The following is a 23535-nucleotide window of genomic DNA, read 5'->3' as shown; positions in this document are numbered from 1 at the left end:
CACCCTCGCTTAGTCACCCTGTTACAGTAAAACTTCCCTGGCCACTCTCTGTGATGAGAGAGCTCCCTTGTTTTGGGGTGGACAGAATATACAGTATCTTGATCAGTTTATTTAAAATTACATAAATTGATCCTAAACTCTGGTTGACCCAGGTCAAGAAAATACAAATTTTGGATGAATCCCAGGGCATCACTAATTGCAAATCAGTTAGTTGGCTTTGGCTTGTTCAGCTCAATCCTCAGCCACACTCCTCTTCTATCTGAAAGATAGAAAGCTTCAGGTGACCCTATAATCCTCTGTGGTGAAGCACTTTTCTTTGAGAAACAGAGGCAAGGGTGTATATGAGAGAGTTAGCAGCAGGGAGAAGGAAGAGGGGAGACCCCCAGCTGCAAAGAGAGACCAGAAGCTAGCGGCCCCTAGCTAGTGGCCCCTCATTACCTATGGGTAAATCTATGGCCTCCCCGGAAAGAAGACACCACTCGACATTTACCGGCAGCCATCTGAGAGTATGGAAAAGCAGAAAGCCAAAATATGCATTGGCTAAGCTAATGTAAGCCTCCTCACCTCCCCTTCAGCCTTACCCACCTACAGTACACATCACAATACAAGCAGTATACTGAGGGGACAGGTGAATAATCTCAGCGGGAAAAGAAAGAGACCACCTTTCTGATATATGCGTGACACAGCGGTAGGTGTAGGTTCCCATTGAAGTCCCTTGTGGTTGTTTGGTTCTGCTGCTGCTGACTCCTGGATGTGTTTCATGGCAGAGCAACAAACAAACAGAGAAACAGGACAACAGAGAAACAGAGATTCATTCATCCATCATGCAAATCCTTTCCAGTCTGGTGCTGGTTCTGAAAAACGTTTGGACACTCTCCTTCCTCTGGGACCTCCTGTGTGAATTTGTGGGCACTGCCATCTTCCTCTTCGCCAGTCTGGCCTCGGTGGTACTATGGCCCCAGCTTCCAGCCTGGGATGGGAGCCTCTCCAGTCCCACCAGTGATCATCATCTCCATGCCTTGTCTTCCGAGTCAGACCCATCCTTTCATTCGGACGCCCACCCCCTCTCCGAGTGCCACCCTGACCCCCTGCATGTGGCCCTGGCGTTTGAGGCCTCTGTGGATTTGGTGACTGTGTGCGTGGGTCCTGCTACCTCTGGAGGAGGGGTCCACTTGAACCCGGCTGTGACCCTGGCTCCGGCTGCAGGACTGAGGGTGAGCCCCTGGAGAGCTGTCCTCTAAGTGGGGTGCTTTCTATGCCTGTGCCCTTCTCATGGGAATGGTACCTGCCCCGCTCAGAGCGCATCTGGGGCTGAACAAGGTGAGTCACGTCTAATTCATTTTTATTTGATTCCAGGTTATAGTGAAGTATTGTGTTTCTGTGTTATTATAGCTTCCGAAAAGTCATTATTAGAAATGTTTTGCCAATAATATCTTTGCATTTTTGTGTGGGCTTAATTGATTATGTTTGTTTATTTAAAAAATGATTACTCAATGAGTACAGGTCTGATATCTGTAAAATGTTTCTTTTTCCAGGTAGCCTTGGGTGTCCACCCATGCCAAGCCTTCTCAGTGGAAACAGCCATCACCTTTCAGCTGGTAGTCTGTGTCCTCGCCACATCTTGACCCAAATCAACCTTCCACCTCCTGGGTCCTGTAGTGGCCGGCTTGTCTGTCACTTTGGGAAATCTAGTAGCGGTAAGGAAGATGCCAGATCCTATTTGTGTTAGTTCTAATTCTGTCTGACCATAATATAGTTTATATGGGTAATTTGATGGATTTTGCCAATTAAAACATTTTGTAGATATTTTCATTTCTCCTATGACTTATCTTTTGATTTCATGCCCCTCACTCTCTCTCTCTCTTTACCTTCTACCTCTGACCAGATATGGTACACTGGCTGTGGCATGAATCCAGCTAGATAATAACCATTGGGTGAGTCTGGCCAAACACAAGCTGACTATCTCTCATTGTGCTGCATGAAATTACAAAGTATATTGACGCTGTTTACTAAGATCACACAACAGTGCACACATACAAATCTACTTACAAAAAAGTATCTCTCTCTGCAGGTGTATTGGGTGGGGCTGTTGGTGGGGGGGTTACTACCTGGTCTAATAAAAGAAGCTTCCCTCAGGGCCAGAGAACTCAGTGAAGTTAACCAGGTTTAGATTTAAGGTGTCAGAGTAATGTGGTAGAGCAAATAGCAGGAGACCCATCATTTGTATTGATGTATGAATGCGATGTTCCTCCATCTTTTTCAGCTCTTCTCGATCTCTGTCAACTCCCTCACCTAAAGGAAAGTACCCTCACTGCAAGTAATCCAAATTTCTTGCCAAATGTGTTCTTCCTATGTGAGTAATTCTTATCATCTTCGTCTGTTTCCGCAAGGCAGGGAACTTACACAGTAATGTCGAAAGGCCTGTCATAGGTAGTGCAGAGTTGTTGATGTGAGTTGAAGGATTTTTTTCTTGCTAAGCGAAATTTATTTGCGGCTCTCATTGCATTGTAGTGAGTGGAGTGTAACTAACTGCTTCCTGTAGATAGGATTTTGCAGAGAATATTTTGCACAATGAAGTGAAGATATGGGAGTCTGTCAGAACAGAACTGCAACTCTCACACACATTAGCACATACATGTATAGTGTTATATTAACTTGTAAACAATGTCTCTCATAGTACATAAATTAATTTTAAAAAATTGCATTAAGTACACGATTCAAGAGTGTGTATAACCAACGTATAAAACTATTGTGATATTGATCCAAATACAATGTTTTCTATTTTCTTCTCTCAGTTGAGAGTGAGAAAGAGAGAGAGAGGGGGAGAGAGAGGGAGAGAGAATGACAGAAGCACACACCGATACAGACACAGATACAGGCACACAGACACATGCACAGTTCAGGGTTGCTGGGTTTGAGAGATTAAGGAGTCAATGGTCAATTACACCCAACCCTTTCCTTCCCAGATGAGTCCTCCCCAGGGCATTCATGGAAACAGATGGACAATTTAAGTGGACCTGACACAAAATGACTCCTGTAGCTTCACACTCATTTAACAACCCCCTTGTCATGTATTGTCATATATTGTCATGTCTTGTCCCTGTGCTTTCTCTTCTATTCGTTTCCCCCTGCTGGTCTTATTAGGTTTCTTTCCCTCTCTCTATCCCTCTCTCTCTCTACCGTTCCGTTCCTGCTCCCAGCTGTTCCTCATTCTCCTAACGACCTCGTTTACTCTCTCACACCTGTCCCCTATTTTGCCCTCTGATTAGGTCTCTATTTCTCTCTCGGTTTCTGCCTCTGTCCTTGTCGGATTCTTGTTTGCTGTTTGCTGTGTCCTTGTTCCGTCCTGTCGTGTTTTGCCTTATCATCAGATGCTGCGTGTGAGCAGGTGTCTCTGTCCTCTACGGCCCGCGCCTACCCGAAGGGACCTGCAGTCTGTTGCCGCTTATCCTGCAATTCCCCTCAACAACTAGAGGATTTATGTTTTCCCCGTTTGGACATTTCCTGTGAAGGATTGAGGATTATGTTATCTCTGTTTGGACTTTAATAAACTCAGTTTCTGTTAAGTCGCTTTTGGGTCCTCACTCACCTGCATAACACCCCTACCCTGTACACATGACTCATAAGTTTGGTATGTTCAGCTTTAATAAACTCTTGCACATAGGACATGAAAAACATTACAGTATGTTCATTTCAATATAGTGAAAAACAAATGTAAAATTAATTATATAATAAAGAACATTTTACTGAGTCATACAGTTGTCATTTAAATATGTATTACAGGACAAACCCCATGATAGTGTTATATAAAAACAGATTTCATAGTGATCTGTCCCATAATGTGAATGACTACACAGCTGGTACCCCTACTTGACCCCTTCAGACCTGAATGAAATCACCTTGGACACTCATTAACATTTCTAGGCTTTGGTCTGAATATAAATGATCTGCTTCTATAGATGGTTCAACACCTCCGAGGTACAAAGATGGACAAACAACATGATTGTGAAGAACCTGAGATGGTGGATTAGTGTTTTGTTCAGTTCTTAAATGTATCAGAACTAGCCGGAAAGGAAAAAAACAGTGGACAAATACAAAAGAGAGGGGAGAGCTGTCTCCAAGAAAATATAGCAGAATATATTATTATAGCTTAATTGTAGACGTGCATGAATAATGTAGATGTGTACAACTTTCAGGTTTCTTAACTCATCAGTACTTATGTACACCAGTGGTCAGATATCAGATAATGGTTTGTGGTTCACTGGTCAACTGTGGTCAATGGTTGGAGAATGGTTAGAAAATGACTTCAATCTCTACTACTCCACGGTGTGTTCCAAGATTTGTTTGGGTCCTTCAGAAACAGTTCTTTAAACTCTGGAAACCAGTACCCCAGGGCAACCCCATCGTGGGTGGAGCACGAGATCATGTGGTAGGCCAGCTAGTAACGCACACGGCCCCACCCAATACACCTGCAGAGGAGAGAGATACATACAGTAGGTCAATTTGGTGAGTATATTTGAATGTGTGCACTCTTTGGTGCAATGTTAGTTTATAGCATCAATATACTTTTGTAATATGTTTGAATATTTTCATGCAGCTCTCACACACTATCATGTGAATGATTACACAGCTGGTACCCCAACTTTAACAGACCTGAATGAAATCACCTTGGACACTCATTAACATTTCTAGGATTTGGTCTGAAGACGGTTCAACAAATGAAGTTAAACTGACAAACAACATGATTGTGAAGAACCTGAGATGGTGGATACGTGTGTTGGTCAGTTCTGAAATATCACAGAACTATCCAGAAAGGAGACGAGTCAGTACATTCCGGAAAAGAGAGGAGAGAGCAGTCTCCCAGAGAATACAGCAGAGTATATTTTCCCAGCAACATTGAAGATGTGCATGAATACTGAAGATGTGTACAAAAATGTTAAGTTTCTTCACTCAGTGGTACTCAACGATGGACCCAGCTAGCACGATCACTTGTGTAAACCAGTGGCAAGTGGTCAGATATCAGAGAATGGTGTGTTGTCACCTTTGCTGAATGGTTAGAGAATGGTAAGAGAACTGCTTCCATCTCTACTCCAACGTGTGTTCCAAGGTGGTGGGCTGTGTGAGTGGATCCTTGGGAAACAGTTCCTTAAACTCAGCCAACCAGTCACCAGGGCAGCCCCATCTTGGGAAGAGCACAAGGTCTTTGGCTTCTCTGCAGATTTCTATCAGTTTAGCAACTAAACGTAAATATTGCAGTGTACTATTTGTTAAGTTTTGACTTTGCATCATTCAGTAGGCGTTGCATCGTTTTTATGGTATCTGTTAAACTACACTGTATACATGAAAGTAAGTAAAAACATGTGGATTCGGCTATTTCAGCCACACCCGTTGCTGACAGGTGTATATAATTGAGCACACCGCCATGCAATCTCCATAGATTGACTTACTGAAGCGCTCAGTGACTTTCAATGTGGCACTGTCATAGGAGGCCACCTTTCCAACGAGTCAGTTTGTCAAACTTCCGCCCTCCTAGAGCTGCCCCGGTCAACTGTTATTGTGTAGTGGTAAAGTCTATGAGCAACAAGTGCTAGTGCTAGGCCACACAAGCTGACAGAATGGGACTGTTGAGTGCTGAAGTGCGTAGTATGTAAAAATCGTCTGTCCGCGGTTGCAACACTCACTACCGAGTTCCAAACTGCCTCTGGAAGCAACGTCAGCACAATAACTGTTTGTCGGGAGCTTCATGAAATGGGTTTCCATAAGCCTAAGCTCACCATGAGGAATGCCAAGCGTCGGCTGAAGTGGTGTAAAGCTCGCCGCCGTTGGACTCTGGAGGAGTGGAAATGCGTTTTTTTTTTTTGAGTGATGAGTGACTTTTTACCATCTGGCAGTCCATCAGACGAATCTGTGTTTGGCGGATGCCAGGAGAACGCTTCCTGCCCAAATGCATTGTGCCAATTGTAAAGTTTGGTGGAGGAGGAATAATGTTCTGGGGCTGTTTTTCATGGTTCGGGTTAGGCCCCTTAGTTCCAGTGAAGGGAAATCTTAACCTCTTTGGGATTTCAGACAAGCATCTGATGAAAAGCCATTCCAGCTCCACATACCTTGCCCAATTTAATATGAGTAATACCAGCATAGACACTACATGACCAAGTGTATGTGGACACCTGCTCGTCAAACATCTCATATCCAAAATCATGGGCATTATTATGGATTTGTTCTCCACTGTGCTGCTATAACATACACCACACTTCTGGGAAGGCTTTCCACTAAATGCTGTAACATTGCTGCAAGGACTTTCTTCCACTCATCCACAAGAACATTAGTGAGATTGGGCACTGATGTTTGGCAATTAGGTTTATCTTGCAGTCGGCATTCCAATTCATACCAAATGTGTTTGATGGGGTTGAGGTCAGGGCTCTGTGCAGGAGAGTTCTTCAACACCGATCTCGATAAACCATTTCTGTATGGACCTCGCAATGTCAATGGGACATTGTCATGCTGAAACAGGAAAGGGCCTTCCACAAACTGTTGCCACAAAGTTGGAAGCACAGAATCTTCTAGAATGTTCTGTAGTGTTAATGTATTTTCTTTCCTCTCGCACTGTCATTCTCCTTCTAACATTTTGTTTCTCCCGACCACCGACCCCCCTCTCTTTTTATACCAATGTTTGTATGCCTCTGGTCCTTCTTAATTTACTTTCTTTCTCTTGCATCACTTGTCATTCTCTACATCACTTTGATTTACCCTTCTCTTTTTCTCTATATCACTTTCATTCTCCCCCTCTTTCTCTTTCTCTCTCTCCTCCCTTCTCTCTCTCCCTCCATCCCCCTGCGCCAGGCCTGTGCCCCCCTGTTCCACTGGAACATGATAGACGTGGGTGAACATGATGAGGCCCAGAACACTCCAGCGGGGAACTGCCTAGTGTTGAACACACTGACAGGGGAAACGGTCAACTTCTCCCCCTGCAGAGACATCATGACTGAGAAGGTTTACAAAGTCCTGAAGTACAGTAAGAGATCTTAGATATCCCATTAGTACCTGTACAGTACAGTAACAGGTTCCTCTGTTGTCCACTCAAAATGAGGATTATTGTCCCTGCTATGCCACAGAACTACTAGGGTATTCCTTCTTAAAACAGCAGTTGACTTCATGTTCACAAGTTTGCCTGCTGTTTTTTTTCCACTCTGTGTGCTTTCATCTTTGATCCTAATATTGATTCTCAGATAACGACAGACGATACTGTGAAGTGGGATTTATCTCATCAAACTTGATCCTTTTGATTAATATAAGGTTGTATATTACACAGTAATGTAGCAGATTAGATCAGTAATGGTTAGATCCACATAGTTTATAATTATTATTATATATTATGATACTGTCATGTAGTAATTACGCCACCAGTGTTATGATACCATCTATAACAATGATTTGATTTGTTTCTTGCTGTACTATTCTAGGAGGGAAGGCTCCTTATTGGTGCCCCTGGAGCCTACTACTTTCAAGGTAATATGTCCCATCTGGTGTTTCAGAGTGTGTAAATAAAATGATTAACCTGGTTAAACTAGATTGCCTACCACACTGATGTAAAACTGCTAGGGCATAAAATTGCTGGGGCATAACATTTGCTGCTGGGTCATTGGAGCTCAATGCCACACTTGCTGAGGCTGCTGGGAAATGCTTCTGCTGCTGGAGCATTGACCAAAAATGGGGTGGACAAACACTAAAATGCAAGAAATATAAAATGTCACCATACATGGTTCTGAGGCTGGTGGCTTCCATAATTATGGTGGCTTCCATAATTATTGTGGCTTCCATTATTATGGTGGCTTCCATTATTATGGTGGCTTCCATTATTATTGCTTTCATCAACACTCCTAGGATAAACGTGTACATTAACAGCCCTGTTGTTAGGATGTCTCCGGGAAGGTTGATGATGACTGAGCATGATGAATTATCAAATTACTAGTCCTGGTAAACAATGTCAAACAGTGTTCATGTGGGAGGCAACCTGTCTGCTTTAGTTTACTAGTATTTCCGTGGAATATTATGGAATACATATGTATAAATATGTATAAACATTACTAAAGTGTCTTCTCAAAATGCTGTTTGCGGTGCTTAACCTTTCTGTTGCAGGTCAGATCATCAGTGCAGGACTGCCTGACATTGTCAACAGTGCCAAGAGCCAGAATGCCAAACCTTATGTGGCTGGACAAACCCATTCCCCTGAGACTGGTGGATACAATCGTTACCATGGTAAGAGAGTTACACGCAAGACTTCTGGTCTAAAGCAATGGTTTTCATGCCCCTTCTCAGAGACGCCCAGATGTTTCACAATGTTGTTGTAGCCCTGAGCTAGCAAACCAAATTCACCTAATCAAGGGTTTGATGATTGAGCTAGCAAACCAAATTCACCGAATCAAGGGTTTGATGATTAGTTGACAAGTTGAATCAGGTGTGCTACCCCGAGAAGAGGTTTGAGAACCACTGGCCTAAAATATTCGGTCCATTGATATTCAGAGACATTATAATTTAGTTCAATCAACCAGAAAGGTTGATGCATTACACTGGTTCACCAACAGGTTATTCTGTGGCCGCTGGTGAGTTTACTGGAGACTCCATACCAGGTGAGAAAGAAAGTTTCTGTCAAAAGTGTTCACACAACCAGATAATTACTAACCTGGTCCCAGTTTGTACTTTCATTCCAACTCATTGTCATGCCAAACATTGGTTAATTTTTGCCATGACGAGGATTGGAATGTTAGCACATTGGGCTACAGAGTGGTGCCCAGGCTATAAAATTACACTTCCTACACTTTATGTGACTGGTAGAGATAGTGCCAGCTGTACAAGATGCAAAAGGTTGAAACATTTCTCAATAATGAATGAATTAAGTCTGTTTTATTGTGTTTAAAATCCAGTACAAGTATGTATTTTCTGTTTCAGATTATGTGGTTGGAGTGCCTAATGACTGCAACACAGCAGGCTCAGTAAGGGCTCCCGATGGTGTTATGATCATTTACTTTTAATGTTAATTTATTAGAGTGATGTAAGCTAATGTTTTGGTTTTGTATCCAGTTCAAAATCTATAATGGAAATACAACTGACATTTTGGGAGTGAAATACACATTCTTAGGCTCTCAGGTGAGACTATTCATATTTTATTTTTATTTACTTGTTTACGGGAGAGTGATGAAGAAGTGATCACTATGTGACATGTCTATACAGATAGGGCTTTGTGTTGATATCTGAGTGATGAGCAATGTAAGTCCACTCAAAACCACATGCAACTTTCATCTTGCAGGTGGCCTCTTACTTTGGCCACAGTGTTGCAGTAACTGATATTTAACAACGATGAGTATGTCAGAACTCTCTTACTTAATTTTTTTGTCCATAATCATTGAAGCATTAAACATGAATCAACCATCTGATAGCAAACATCTATCGAATGTCCAGCCATTCTTGCTCTGTCCTCTGTTTACCACAGACGAGATGGCATCCTAATCGGGGCGCCCCTCTTCATGGAGCATGTGTCGGGCCAGCAGTTGCAGGAAGTGGGCCAGGTGAGTGAAAACCTGATGAGCCCTGGGTGATGAAAAAGATATCAAATAAATCTATAACATCATGTGAGCATAGTGTGCAGTCTCCATTCACCTTTTATTAACAATGTTTTTTTATATACCCAGCACTTGCTCCGAGATAATGGATGTGTGTAATCCTTTCCCAGGTGAGTGTGTACCTGCAGGGAGGGCGCTCCACCTTCCACTCCAAGCCAGACCAGAAGCTGACAGGTTCCCAGGTGTATGGACGCATTGGCAGCACCATCGCCCCCCTCAGTGACCTGGACAATGACAGTTTTAATGGTGAAGCTCTGATATACAGTCATTTGACTTATAATATATGTATCTTCCCTTCTAATATAGTAACTGCCTCAGGGGCAGCAAAATCAGTAGTATCTGTTTTTCTCTGTAACTTAAACAAGGAATGATATTAAATGTGAAAACATCCTCTGAAAAACACTTTAATCTCCTTTCTGAAACAATCTTTAATTTCATGATTGAAATGCTCCATTTTCTGATGGTGGGGAATGCTTTTGTTATAGCAGTGTTTCAATGCGCTCTGTCCGTGGATTACTCATCACTATAAAGCGTTTCTGTCTCTTTCGCTCTCCCCCTCTCTCTCAGATGTTGCTGTGGGAGCCCCATCCTCAGGCTTTGAAGGAAGGGTTTTCATCTCCATGGGAACTAGCGATGGACTGTCTCCCCAGTATACCCAGGTCATTGAGAGTCCCTTCCGGTCCCCAGGCTCTCCAGCACAGTTTGGCTTCACCCTAAGAGGAGCCACTGACATTGATTTAAATGGCTACCCAGGTTAGTCTGAAAGCAAACTCTTCGTAAACTGTGGGCTTGCTTACCTTGATTTAAAATAGATGTGGATTTGATTATATTTGGGTTATACATGTGTTTTGACTCGAATTAATTCATTCTAGCCCACAATCGTGAAATAATAATCTCATCAGGATCTGAGAAGTTATGGAACAACAAACCTTACTCCGCCAACAATTCCCAACAATGTCCCTACCTCTCTTGTCAAGCCACAGTGTCAATCCTGCCAAGACCACTTGGAGATGTCAAACTGTAAGATCACTTGGAGGTCACTCTGTTCCCTTACGACTCCAACCATCAGCCTCTGGCGCAGTTCAACGACAGCAACAGCAACGATTTCTGTTGTCCTTTTCTTTGTAGCTGACTACTACCCAAGGACATATTGCCACGACTTAACAAAGTCCTCGTTCCTTTCAGCCCCAGTAAAAACGTCCCCTGGAGGCAAAGGCAAAGTTTCTTGGACACACGAGAGAGAAACAGAAAGGTCACTCATCCAGTGGAGGGGCCGACATTTATCCGGGGGAGAGAACCTAATGGAGATACATTTGGTGTCCCTTGGAGACTAGTGAGCTACTCTCAACACAGCAATGCTTTTTGATGTGCAACACCTCTGGCTTTTAAAGACACTCCCCAGCGAGGCCGTTACAGTTCAACTCTTTGAGACAAACTGGTCACTGTGAAAACTATTTTTTTGTTTGTTTTTCAGCTGACCTCTTTCCTTGAAAATAGTTTTGTTTCCTACATTGAGTTTCTTAGGAGTCACTGTGATATGAAAGCAGAGGTCCTGGCTGTTACCAAAGGGCGATCAATCCCATTGACTATTTTTTGGTACCCTTTCATGAGAAAGTGCTATCGATAATGTACATTCCAAAGCTGTTTCATGACCCTATATTTCTTATTACTATCTATCTTTGTGGCCTCACAGATCTAATTGTTGGTGCATGGGGAGTCAATAAGATTGCTGTGTACAGGTACAGTAGTGTGAGGTAAACAAACACTTTATTTGTTACTTTAAATTAACTTGAGAAATGTTATCTGTCGAAGTTTGATATTTGCATTCACAATGTACCCAGGATATCTGTTCTCTGTCTGTGTGGGGTTGTACCAGGGCTCAAGCCGTGGTGATGGCAAAGACCCAACTCTCCCTCTACCCTGACTTCCTGAACCCAGATGTGAAGGAGTGTGAGCGCACCACCACCAACGAGCCTGTGGCCTGGTAAAGGTTATTCTCATACCAGAGTATCATACCGCTAGTGTCGGCATTAACCATAGCCACGTGAAGTTGTTTGGGGGTGGGGGTGTTGCGTTAATTATGATGTATATTTGATATCCCTTCATTTGACATCCCTTCACTACAGACACTATATTGGCCCGCTAATACGGCCCTATTAAAGGTCCAGTGCAATACATTTGTGACCATTTATTTTGTTTTTTTTAATCAATATTATTTTTTATTCTGATTTTTCACCCCTACCTCCCGTGACTATGGCATTAACCAAACTCACTGCTGCAGGAATATTTTTGGCCAACTGGGAAGAACATTTCTGATGGACAAATGTTGGTGGGCACAGCAAGAATGCACGTATTGGCACTATGTAGAATTCCTGTAGTGTTCCTCTAGGTGCCTAACATATTACTGAGATGTGTGACATGCCTGGACAGTTCCTGGTTGTGTGAGACTGGTCTTTCCCGTGGTGTTGTGTGAATTTGTTATTGTAAAATCAGAATAACATTATGACTGATGTAGTCTGTGTCTCTCCTTACAGCTTCACAGTCATGATGTGCATTAGTGTGTCTGGCCACAGCATTCCAGAGGAGATAGGTAGGAGACGCATACTGAAGTGATTTGTTCCTGAGGAAACATACATATTCTCCTTGAGTTTGAGTTTTCTGTTTGTTCAAGATACTCTAAATCCACTCTTGTAGTTCTAGATGCAATTACGCAGCCAATGGCCAGGAGGGCCATGTTTCTGCACACAAATCTGCCAGAGAGTATTTCCAGCTAACCATTCAGAGAGATGTGGGAGTGGTCTGCAGGAACCAAACCGCTTACCTAAGGGTGGGTTGCTTGTGCCAATTTAGCCAATTTATAGGCCTGTATTTTGTATTACAATGGTCAGAGCTCAAAACCTGAAATAAAACCATCATGCAGCTGTCTTCTTATCAGGCTTATGCTCCCAAGTGGCCATTCACTGACGTGACACTAGAACAGGCTCCAATCACAATATAATTAGTAACCTCACAAAAATGTTGCCATTGTCAGTGGCAACAGAAAAAGTTGAAAGGGGAGTAGATTGATATTGTCTTAACACTACATGATCCACTAAACTGCAGTAGATCTTTACTGAATTTAAATTGAATCGAGGGTAAATTGCATCAATGTCAGTACTGCATCCTGTCTCTCTTTCCAGCATGAGTTAGAGTTCAAGGACAAGCTCAGCCCCATCTTCATCTCCCTGAACTACAGCCTGTCCAACTCCAACTCCCAGGAGACCATACTGCATGGCCAGAGAGCTGTGGTCACACAGGTGACATCACACATTACATTCTTAATGTATTGATACATTTTAGTTTGCAAAGGAATACCATTTTTATAAGTGGTAATTACATAGTTGCAACATATGAATTAGCAAATGTGTTTGTTTCTTTGGGTATAAAAAGGTGTGTATGTGTCTGAGTGTTGTGCAGACCAGGATCATTCTGGACTGCGGAGAGGACAATGTCTGTGTCCCTGACCTGAGGCTGACTTCTGAAGCGTGAGTGTCAAACACCCCTGAGTTCCACATCACTCAGTAGTGTCATCTGTTTTCTTGGTCACTCTACATTTTCAAGACATTGGCCAAGGGAGATCTCTTGAGATTAGTGTGATGGAAAATAGGGTTACATTTGACTTTTTATTTGTACTACGAACCATGCAGGTAACTGAATATCAGGGAAATGATTGTCTAGTTAGAGCATTTTATTCCTGTCTACTATACAACCCTTTACAGCATTACCTATTGACCCTATGTAAAACACACTGTCTGAATCTGAAATGGCACCCTATTCCCTATATACAGCAGTGCACTACTTTTGACAAGAGCCTCATGGGCCCTGGTCAAAAATAGTGTACTATAAAATGAGTTTTCCAACTCTCCCGGGGCTTCAGCAGGTTGATCTGTGCTCAGAAGAAGGAGAACCAGACAGTGGTGGTGGTCTGTGAGCTGGGGAACCCAATGAGGCAGGGCCAGAAGGTAACCACCATGTAATTAAATATAGTGAAAGTAAAAACCCTTGCACGTACCTTGCATGAACCAGAACAGCTCATTGGAGCAGGAGCCTATCTCCTGTTTCTGTAGTGTGAGGCAGCTTGAAAGACAGGACACTATTCTAATCTCCTTAATGCTATCTGAGTGCCAAGCAGAGACCGATGGAGACCCATTGGCATAGAATTACACATAGAATAATAGTAATTCAATAGGATTTCTGTGGTAACCACTAACCATAGCTAGTGCAAGGGGAGAGGTGTGAATGTGTTACCCAGACATGTCACTGTGTGCTCTGGGTTCCTGTGAATGTGTGAAAGCATCAAGGAGGCTTCCGGCCGTTCTGGGTCTTTACTGTCAACGGACGTGGATGACATGTGACTATGTGTTTGCAATAGCTCTGTTGTCAGTCTGAATAATACTGTACAGTATGTTTTTCTCTCTGTCTGTCGTAGCTCCAGGCTGGTCTGTTATTCAGCGTGGGGAACCTGGAGAAGGTGGAGAGCCACGTGTCATTCACATTACAGATCAAAAGGTTGAGAACAACACTTTCGTCCCATCTTGTGACTTTAATGCCCTCGATGCTACCAAAGCATTGTTTTTCTGTTTGTAATACAACATTTTAATGGGGAAATCAACACAATATAAGGCATATTTAGAGTCTCTGAGATACATATAGTTGACATGCTTGTTAATCCAGTTGTCTGTATTTTAGACATTCAAGGTGTCACCTGAAGATTCGTGGCTTTTCTAATGACACAAGGGAAATGTTCAACATTCGTTCAGCTTCTTCCTTCCTTTATAATCTCTAGCAAGAACAGCCAGAATCCTGACAGTAATGTGGCCCATCTGAGGATCGATGTCAGCGCTGAGGCAGCTCTGGAGATGTGGGGGTGGGTGGGCCTTCCTTATTGTCCTCCAATTATCCTCAGAGCCATAAACTGTGCTGTTTTGTTCTACCATGGAAATGAGCACTCCTCCTGGTCACACTTTCTGTGTGACAATTCAGAGCTGCCTTGCTAGACTAGTAGCAGACTGAATATCTAACATCCAAAAGGGATTAGTGATGTTTGCCATTGGAAGATGTTGTCCTAATGTGAGCGTATTACGGTACAGTAACAGCATGGTTTCCTCTTGTCCTTGTAGTTATTGGCTTTCCCAGGACATGTAGTTACTAATTATCACCAGGACTATTTAACTATATGACTAAGAGGTGCAAATGAAGCATCCTGAAGCAGTCTGATCCCTATATCCCACTAAGATCAGTGAGAAATGAGGCAATCTATTGGATGCCGGATCTACTGTCTGCACCGCCATGCATGACAACAACCATATAAGTGTTGTTAAGACAGTATAAACCTATCTAGGACCAGGCTAATGTTCTCAGTGTTGTCCTCAGCGTTTGGTCCACCTTTGTAGCCTGCTGTTTTTTGGACATGGGCTCCTCTCCACCTGAGTGTGTCCTGCCCATTGCCAAGTGGGAACAGAAGGAGCAGCCTGCTGACCTGGAGGAGGTTGGCCCGCTAGTGGAACATGTCTATGAGGTAACCTTATATGGTTCACTCAGAAAAGAAACAAAGCGTTTAAGACATCGTCGGTCTCTCTGAGGTTGGTGCAGTTTTAGGCCAAAATGCATAACATCTATTTGAAGAGTTCAAAAGGTCGTTATAGAGTACGTCTGTGTACGTTATTTCATATTTATACAAAGAGAATGAGATACAACTTAGTGAGTGAAATCTGAAAGCACGTGTTTTTGTGTTGAAACACTCCGTTGAGAAACCTGGGTCCGAGCATGGTCAACGCCAGGGTGGTAGTAGAGCTCCCCACCCATCACCATGGAGACTTACTACTCGATGTGTTCGCTAACTCCTCAGAGGATTTCCTCATCTGCCACACTGACTCCCCTGACATCGACCCATATCAGGTGCGAGAGGTAGCCATGTTGTGGCCTGCAGTGTGCCAGACAGCAAATCTTTCTGTAACGGAAAAACCACGTTGTTTTTTCCATTCATTATGTTATAATTAAAGGTTAAGCAAAACCATATTTTCTATTGTTATTTTGATGATGTTTTGGTTATATGAAATTGTGGAACACTCTTTTGTTTTGGCAGTTGGTTAAGACCGGTAATGCTACTGTTGGTAGAGTGTACAAGGTTAAACAGAATGAGGTGGAACAGCCGGAGCCTCAGCACAAAGACACCGTTCACGTGGTAAACAAGTGTCGCTTCATGCAATTAACATAATGGCATGCATCCGGGTACAATCAAACTGTCTTGTCTTTAGTTGATGCTGTACAGTAGGCTAGTTCCACTTTACTGCAATTTCAGAGACAACTTGCAATATTCTATATATGCCACAAGAGGGGGTTGTACAACAAAATATTGCATCTCTCAAGTGGATAGGGACATTCCATTGATGTGTCATGGGGGAAAACGTTGACACTTCGGTGTGGTCCTCTCTCGATTTCTCCACAGAACTGCACCAGTGGAGATACCTGTCTGAGGTTTGTGTGTGAGGCCAAAGGTCTGGAAAGAGACTGGAGCGCTGTGGTGAAGGTGATGTCCCGACTCTGGATACAAACCTTCCTGGAGGTGAGAAAAAGAGAGAGAGAGAGAGAGACTAATACGGGAGCCTATACCATATCACAGTGACATATTTTCCACACAATATTTCACCATAGCTACAATCATAGGCAGAAAGGAAATGTGCTCCAAGACAGCTCTGCATCAAATTGAGAAAGCATTTTGTAGGATCTTACTTCTTTGACATTATTCCATAATGATTATGAAACCCTCATTCTGTTTCCCCTAGAGGCCTTATGAGAATTATGTCCTCCACTCTACAGCACGCTATGCGGTTATAGATATGCCCTCTAAGATCCAGCCTGAAGAGCTGCCAAGTGGACAGGCTGAGGTAAAAAATGAACCAAAGTTTCCCATTTCCACTTCTGCTTGTGTGTAGACAACATTTATTCACTAATGACGTAAATGACTTACTTGAGGCATGTACACACAACCATATCTCACAAAGTAACCATTTCTTCAGTAGTCATTGGACAAATTGAATTGGAGCCAGTTGATGTGTGTATATGTGTGAAGACCCAGACCAGTCTGGTGTGGAGTTTTCCCGATGGAGAGAAGGAGGTGCCGGTGTGGTGGATCATTGTGGCTGTGGTCTCTGGCCTTTTTCACCTCGCTCTGATCTTCTGGAAGGTAATGTACTGACATAGTTAAAACAGCAGATGGTGCAAGATTGGGCCCCATAACTGGGTAGCATTTAGATAATATTATACACAGCTACACAGCTATCATCTAAGTATTGATCACTCAGTCTTTTTGAATTATATGTTTTTCTCAAACCTGTAACTATTGGTTGGTGTGGAGACAAAAAAAGGAAGGGAGAATGAGAATGACCTCAATGACACACAAAGGAAACCTGAATCAGAAAATAATATGTGGAAATGTAAATGTTTTGTGTTTGTGCTTCAGGTGGGGTTCTTTTAATCGCAACCGACCCCCGTGTGATGATAATGATAATGCAGAACAGCTAGCTGGGGCTGGACAGTCTGAATACGCTGAGATGCCCCCAAACACAGAGGACAAGCAAGAATAAACAACTACTGTTTCACCCTGGAAACCCTGGTGTTTTATATATTTATTTGTTTCGACACAGACGCCAACCCTTTTTATGAGTTTTAAACTGTTTCACACGGTTTGTAAATGTTGCAATGGGCTTCTTGTTCAAATCTAATCAAATCAACGTTTATTTGTCACGTGCGACGAATTCAACAGGTGTAGGTAGACCTTACAGTGAAATGCTTACTTACAGGCTCTAACCAATAGTGCAAAAAAGGTATTAGGTGAACAATAGGTAGGTAAAGAAATAAAACAACAGTAAAAAAGACTAGGCTATATACAGTAGCGAGGCTATAAAAGTAGCGAGACACTGGTTAGTCAGGATGATTGAGGTAGTACTATTCTACTCCCTATAACTGCACACTTTCTAAAGATGCATCATTTAAAAAAGGGTATCTTGTAGCTATTCTATTTTGTATTGAAATAAACATATCATCTTTACCAACTTGATTTAGCACGTTGTGTCCTTTTGTAGCCAAACTGGCCTTCCAGTGTTCACAGAGGGGATATCCTTGTTAGTGTGATGGCAACGGCCTGCTTTATAAGCAACCATTGTGTTAGGGAGACCATCATGACTCACTGAAGGCTGAGCCAGCTTCCTGTTATTGTAGAGGGGAGACCCTCGAGTGACAATAACACTCAAATCAAATCAAATGTTATTTTTCACATGCGCCGAATACAACCTTACCATGGAATGTCTACTTACAAGCCCTTAACCAGCAGTGCAGTTCAAGAAGAGTTAAGAAAATATTCACCAAATAAAGTAAAGTGAAAATTATAAAAAGTAACAAAAATAAAATAACAATAAGGAAGCTATATATATATATATATCTGTATAATTTGTACATGTAGGTAGGGGTGAAGTGACTATGCATAGACTAGGCAATCCTGTGTTTATGCAGCTCATGGAAAAATAATAAATACCCAGATATGGCAAGATGGGTACAGTACTTATACCTATTGGTGATTTTCTGTTACACCGACATTTTATATACATTTCAAAACACATTTGAATGAATAGTGGCTATTTTGCAGACAAACCGCTAGGTAGCCAACTTTTAAGTGAAATGGAACACTGTGTACTTACATTGTAATTACACTGTCCTCCTAATGGGAGTTCGAGATGGACTTATAAGGTTCCATAGACCTTCATGGGGGCCCATCTGTGCACACACTCTACTTTGGTACCGTTAGGGGGCGATCACGATCACCAACAAGGCAGAGCAAGCGTCCCCTCCCACGTAGGACAATGGAATTGTGAAGCCACTCCGGTTCGTGAGCCGAGCAAGGAGTGGACATCCGAGGCAGCGCGAAAAGGGAGCAGTCAATGCCAACCTCAAATCAGTATGGATGAATGGCCACCTAAGTGGAATTGATGATGTCGCAGTAAGAATGCCACCGCCGCACACATCTCGTCTTCTTTTTCTCTTTCTTTTTCTCGGCAATCTTTGGGAAGGACTTGCTAAATCCATTTCGGACCAGGGAGCACTTGGTGAGTTATTCGTAGAGATTCGGCAAGATTCGAGTTTTGAGGGGAAAGTCTGTGATGGTGAATTGGCTGCTACAGCTAACGCATTGGCTGTGCATTGGCTGTTATTATTTGTGTCCCTTGTCAGTGATGAGGATGAGTTATTATGTAACCGTCGCATTTATTCAGCTATAATAGGCTACGCACGAATGGATACAATTTAGTCGCCGCTTGCTCTAGTCTTGTGGCTACTTCTTTGCATTCGATAATGGAATAGGGCTTCAGTTTTGAAACAAAGGATCCTGAACTGTAGCCCCCTTCCCTGATGGGCCATCTGTAGGCTCAATCTGTAGGTAAATCTAACCTAACGCGAGGCTATATAGCCTATCAATAGTAGTTGTATTATTCCCGTTCCATGTGCGAGCTGAGTTGTGCGATAGCAATTCAGCTATGATGAGGCGTCAGTTTAAGTTCCAACTTCTATCCACGTAACTCTGGAAGATGCCAACTAGATATTTTCAATTAGAAAATGGTCAATTGTCAGACACCAATGGTTAGTAGAACTATTTTTAAAAAAATCAAAATCAATTCCATGCTAGAAAAATAGGCCAATAAGAGTATAGCACGAGCTAGTGTGCATTTGTGAATGCCAGATGGACGACAAGCTTGTTTTGGTTACTGTCAACTGCACGCACCCGTTGTTGACATTGTTGTTGTTGTTGTTGTTATTATTTCCCAAGAGTCCTCATGAATGGCCAAAGGACATTATAATTTGAACAATGTTTGTTTTGGGTTCCCAGGACGTTTGATACATTTCATATATCCTATTTTCATTCACTTTCTCTGCAGGAGTATTTTCACAATTTTATACCCATATTATTATTACTATTATTATTATTCTTATTATTATTATTAAATAGGCCGCCCTGAGACAGTAGACTATAGTGCTTGACGTGGATGCTAGTGTCAATGCTTGGTAGTGCTTTAACCTGTCTCTCCCATACAGTCCCCTATCCTTCAACTGGGCCAAGCACGGTTTAGTTCCGATGCCTTCAATATGTTGCAATTCCTTGTAGATGCCTCTTTTTTTTATATATATAGCTAAGCAGGCTTTTAAGAAGTCGTGTCCATTATCTGTATTTCATTAGCTACGTTTTTTTGCGACCAAAGAAGCCTATTTCTGGAAGATGTGCTTATTTCTTAGTGCTTTGGACACGCTTGTCAAGTTCGGTGTACTTTAATATTTTACCTTCTCTAATATTATCTATGAATAATCATAGATTATCCATGTGAATTCCATTAGTTTCACCGACTGAGCAAACTGGTTGTGACGACTCGTCAATCAGGGCAGGTGGGGTTTTGAGAACCACACTTTTAGGTAGAAAATACATTTAAAAAATAATAATAATATATTATTATATTTTTTTGGGGGAGCTTGTCTGTTTTGCTTGTCACATCAGTTTGCAAACAATGTAAAAAAAAAGTCATCGAGTTAATAAAGCCGCATACAAACATGGTCTCTTTTTTGAGTAAGGCAGCTCAACAATGCTGGTGTTTCAGCCTAGCTCAGTGTTTTCTGTGGTGTTGGGGCTAGCCAGCAGAAAATACAAAGTGTTGCGCCTGATTGGCTCAGTTTTCTGTCATGATTGGCTCCGTTTTCTGTCACTAGTGGGACAGTACGTCATCCCCAATTCTAAGGTTAGAGCTCAAAAATGTTAGGTGCTTGGGTTCTGTCATAGAGTTATAATAGAAGTGCCCATCCAAGAAGGCTCAAGGTAATTCGCCACAGATACAGTTCCTTGCGAAAGTATTCGGCCCCCTCGAACTTTGCGACCTTTTGCCACATTTCAGGCTTCAAACATAAAGATATAAAACTGTATTTTTTTGTGAAGAATCAACAACAAGTGGGACACAATCATGAAGTGGAACGATATTTATTGGATATTTCAATTTTTTAACAAATCAAAAACTGAAAAATTGGGCGTGCAAAATTATTCAGCCCCCTTAAGTTAATACTTTGTAGCGCCACCTTTTGCTGCGATTACAGCTGTAAGTCTCTTGGGGTATGTCTATCAATTTTGCACATCGAGAGACTGAAATTTTTGGTTCGTGGCCCACTATGTGATTGTTTGGCTACTTTTTATACAGCTTTGACAGTGCTACTGATAGTAGTTGTGGTGCTTGGCTTGCGCGTGCAAATTCATTACACACAACATTCTATAATATAATTGTGTTTTTTGACATGTCAAATTAAAAGCTTATTTAACGCGTCAAATAATGTTATATGACGTGCATATTTTTTGACACGCAAAGACCCAAATGGCGTTCAATATGCCTCATCCTAATAATTTGGTCTATTTTCACCTCTTAATTTCGCCTACTGTTCTAACTTTGTGGTGCACAAATAGCCTATAAACTGTTTTAGAGAAATGTAATCATAGAATATTGTAAGAGCTTTCATAGTCTGTTTATATGCCCCCTTTATTTATCCTACGGTTCTGACTTGTACAAGGAGAACATTGTAAGAATGGCCCATGTTCTGAATTCTGTCGTTGTACATTTCAACAGTGCTGAACAAATAGTTATATTGACTACGTCAGTCGTCTCTTGCTCATTAATGTCTTAATCGAAATGACGGATTGCCTCTTATCCACTTGTCGTCCCCTTATGCCATAGTTTGTACATCTCAATTGTCAGTAGAATCCACATTTTTTAAAGCAAGTCTGCATATCAACTATGTTTTTATGTGTAATGGCTTTGCTGGCATACCTCCCCCTTTTTTTTGCCCCACCAAGATGTACATGCTAAAATGGCCACAGCCTTGCAGTTTAGCTGTATAGATTAAACTTTCTTGAAACACTTTCAAATGGGAAATGACATCAAAGTCTCTAACACCTTGTCATTATACCATGCTTTTACACCATGTGTTGATAAAAAGGATCCCAACTGGAGAGACAGGAAATGTTGATTCATTCATTTGAAGGTGCTATCATCAACCACGACCCCACCTTCACCTCATATTGATTTGTCAGACTGTGTTCTTCCATTACTTTATCATAGAGCTCATGACCTCAATCTCTCCTCAGAAGTAAAGGTCCCTTTGAAGTCAGAGAGCTTGGATGGTAAACTAAGTCGAGTCGCTGAAAGAATTTGGCGCTTGTGGATTGAGTTAAGGCCGAGAAGCTTGGTTAAAAAGCTTGAGTGTCTTTCTTTTTTGTCATAGTTGAAATTCCTTTCTTTTAACAGCACAGTGACTTGCAATGTTCTTTCGGCTCAGTAGCTCAGCAAGAATGAGATGAATCACCACAACCTATCAAAAAAAGTATGCTATTACCAATTAAATGCTTGGTCTAGGAAGAAAAAGGAAATTATTTCAGAGATCAGTGGAGGGTGATGCTGTGGACATATTCAAATTGTGCCAGACTCTCTTCTTGTATCAGCTCAGCTCCTTTTGAAGATGGATATTTAGTTACAGGTAGATGTTGGGCAAATGGCCCAACTGATGGCACCCTATTTCCCATATGGCCTGGTTAAAAGTAGTGCACTTCATAGGGAATAGGGTGCCATTTGGGATGCAGCTTTTCGGTACACACTCTCTGCAGCATCAGTAATCAAGGCATACATGTTAATTATATACTGTTGAAATGAATTCAGAATGGATTGAACCCAACCATGGGGATGTTATTTATTCAATGAATTACATAATTTAGTCTAATAGCGCAAAATTCAATGTAAGCCTGACATCCCCAGAGAGAAGGTTTGTATGTTAGAGGAGTTAAGGGTACTTTGAAATACTATATATGAATACTATATAGGAAAACATCAGAAATCCTCATATCTGAATTATTGTCCTGAAAAGGAACTTTTGATACAAGGCCATCTTCAGTTTGATGTAAACTGATCTTGGTTATCTTAACATTATTTCATGCTGAATTCTGCAGATCGGAGTGGCTGACTGGAAAGTGTCTTCTCTTTGTCCTCTCTCTGTCACATTATGCTATTGCCATGGTAATCTGTCCATGGTGAATCCTGCCCCTTCCCCTCTCAGTGACCTCTATGTTGCCTCCTACCCAATTGAGGCGGTTTGTCACATGTCCATTTGTGGCATTCTTTTGAAGGTCATGTTTATCTGTCTTACAAGAGCCAGGTGCTGTCTGTCATTCAAGGCTGAAAGAAAGCCTAATAATGTCATGTCCAATCACAACTGAGATACTCATGCGATCGTAGATCCTTCTATGGTATGTCTCCTTGAATTATCAAACATCTATGGTGTATTGCTGGCCACTTAGAGCCTGAAGTTGATTTAAAAACTATTTTGTGAAGATGGAGGCAGTGTTGCTGTTGTTGAGATCAGAGGTTTATGTAAAAGCATCAGATGTGCATACTTGCTGACTGACTGTGCCCACTGCCCAAAGCAACAACCAAAGTATGAAAAATGTGTTATTCTTGGGCTGTTTCTGCATGAGCAACACCTGACTGTCCTAATCGTCTGATAACCTGTGCAGCCTGCCCCGGTGTGCGGACAATAACCGGCTGAGGCCTGGCCAGGCCTGAGTCTAATGTGAGCTGACTGCCATTGCTTTGTGTTGTCTGTACCCTCCCATCTTTCTCTCCACTGCCGCTGTGCAGGTGAACCATACAGTACAGTTCCCAATTTGTAAGTCGCTCTGGATAAGAGCGTCTGCTAAATGACTTAAATGTAAATGTAAATGTACAATCTCAAATTCTTAATTGTTCAGATTCATAATTGTTTGGCAGTACAGTCCCTTCTGTACCTTTTGTACCCTGAGATCTAGGTATTA

General features: G+C 42.0%; 2 protein-coding genes across 2 annotated transcripts in view; both read left to right on the top strand.

The window, feature by feature from the left end:
• Positions 1-6867: 6867 nt before the first annotated feature.
• On the top strand, positions 6868-16885 carry LOC124016496 (integrin alpha-IIb-like). Its single transcript, XM_046332065.1, has 20 exons — positions 6868-7012; positions 8137-8256; positions 8947-8990; positions 9305-9343; positions 9483-9563; positions 9728-9863; positions 10185-10370; positions 11311-11356; positions 11494-11601; positions 12312-12444; positions 12797-12913; positions 13074-13141; positions 13534-13618; positions 14086-14165; positions 14443-14523; positions 15030-15174; positions 15742-15840; positions 16105-16221; positions 16442-16543; positions 16729-16885. The coding sequence occupies exons 1-20, from the start codon at positions 6868-6870 to the stop codon at positions 16852-16854; spliced, it is 2058 nt and encodes a 685-aa protein (XP_046188021.1). The 3' UTR covers positions 16855-16885.
• A 1623-nt stretch (positions 16886-18508) lies between these two features.
• Positions 18509-23535, top strand: part of LOC124015544 (protein FAM171A2-like) — an 83366-nt gene continuing 78339 nt past the window's right edge. Inside the window, exon 1 of the mRNA XM_046330824.1 lies at positions 18509-18757. Within this exon, the coding sequence (XP_046186780.1) occupies positions 18616-18757 (142 nt within the window). The 5' untranslated portion in view covers positions 18509-18615. The remainder of the gene's footprint in view (positions 18758-23535) is intronic.

Source organism: Oncorhynchus gorbuscha, linkage group LG26 (assembly GCF_021184085.1).
Source record: "Oncorhynchus gorbuscha isolate QuinsamMale2020 ecotype Even-year linkage group LG26, OgorEven_v1.0, whole genome shotgun sequence".
Taxonomy (NCBI): domain Eukaryota; kingdom Metazoa; phylum Chordata; class Actinopteri; order Salmoniformes; family Salmonidae; genus Oncorhynchus; species Oncorhynchus gorbuscha.
This window is presented reverse-complemented; position numbering and strand designations above follow the sequence as displayed.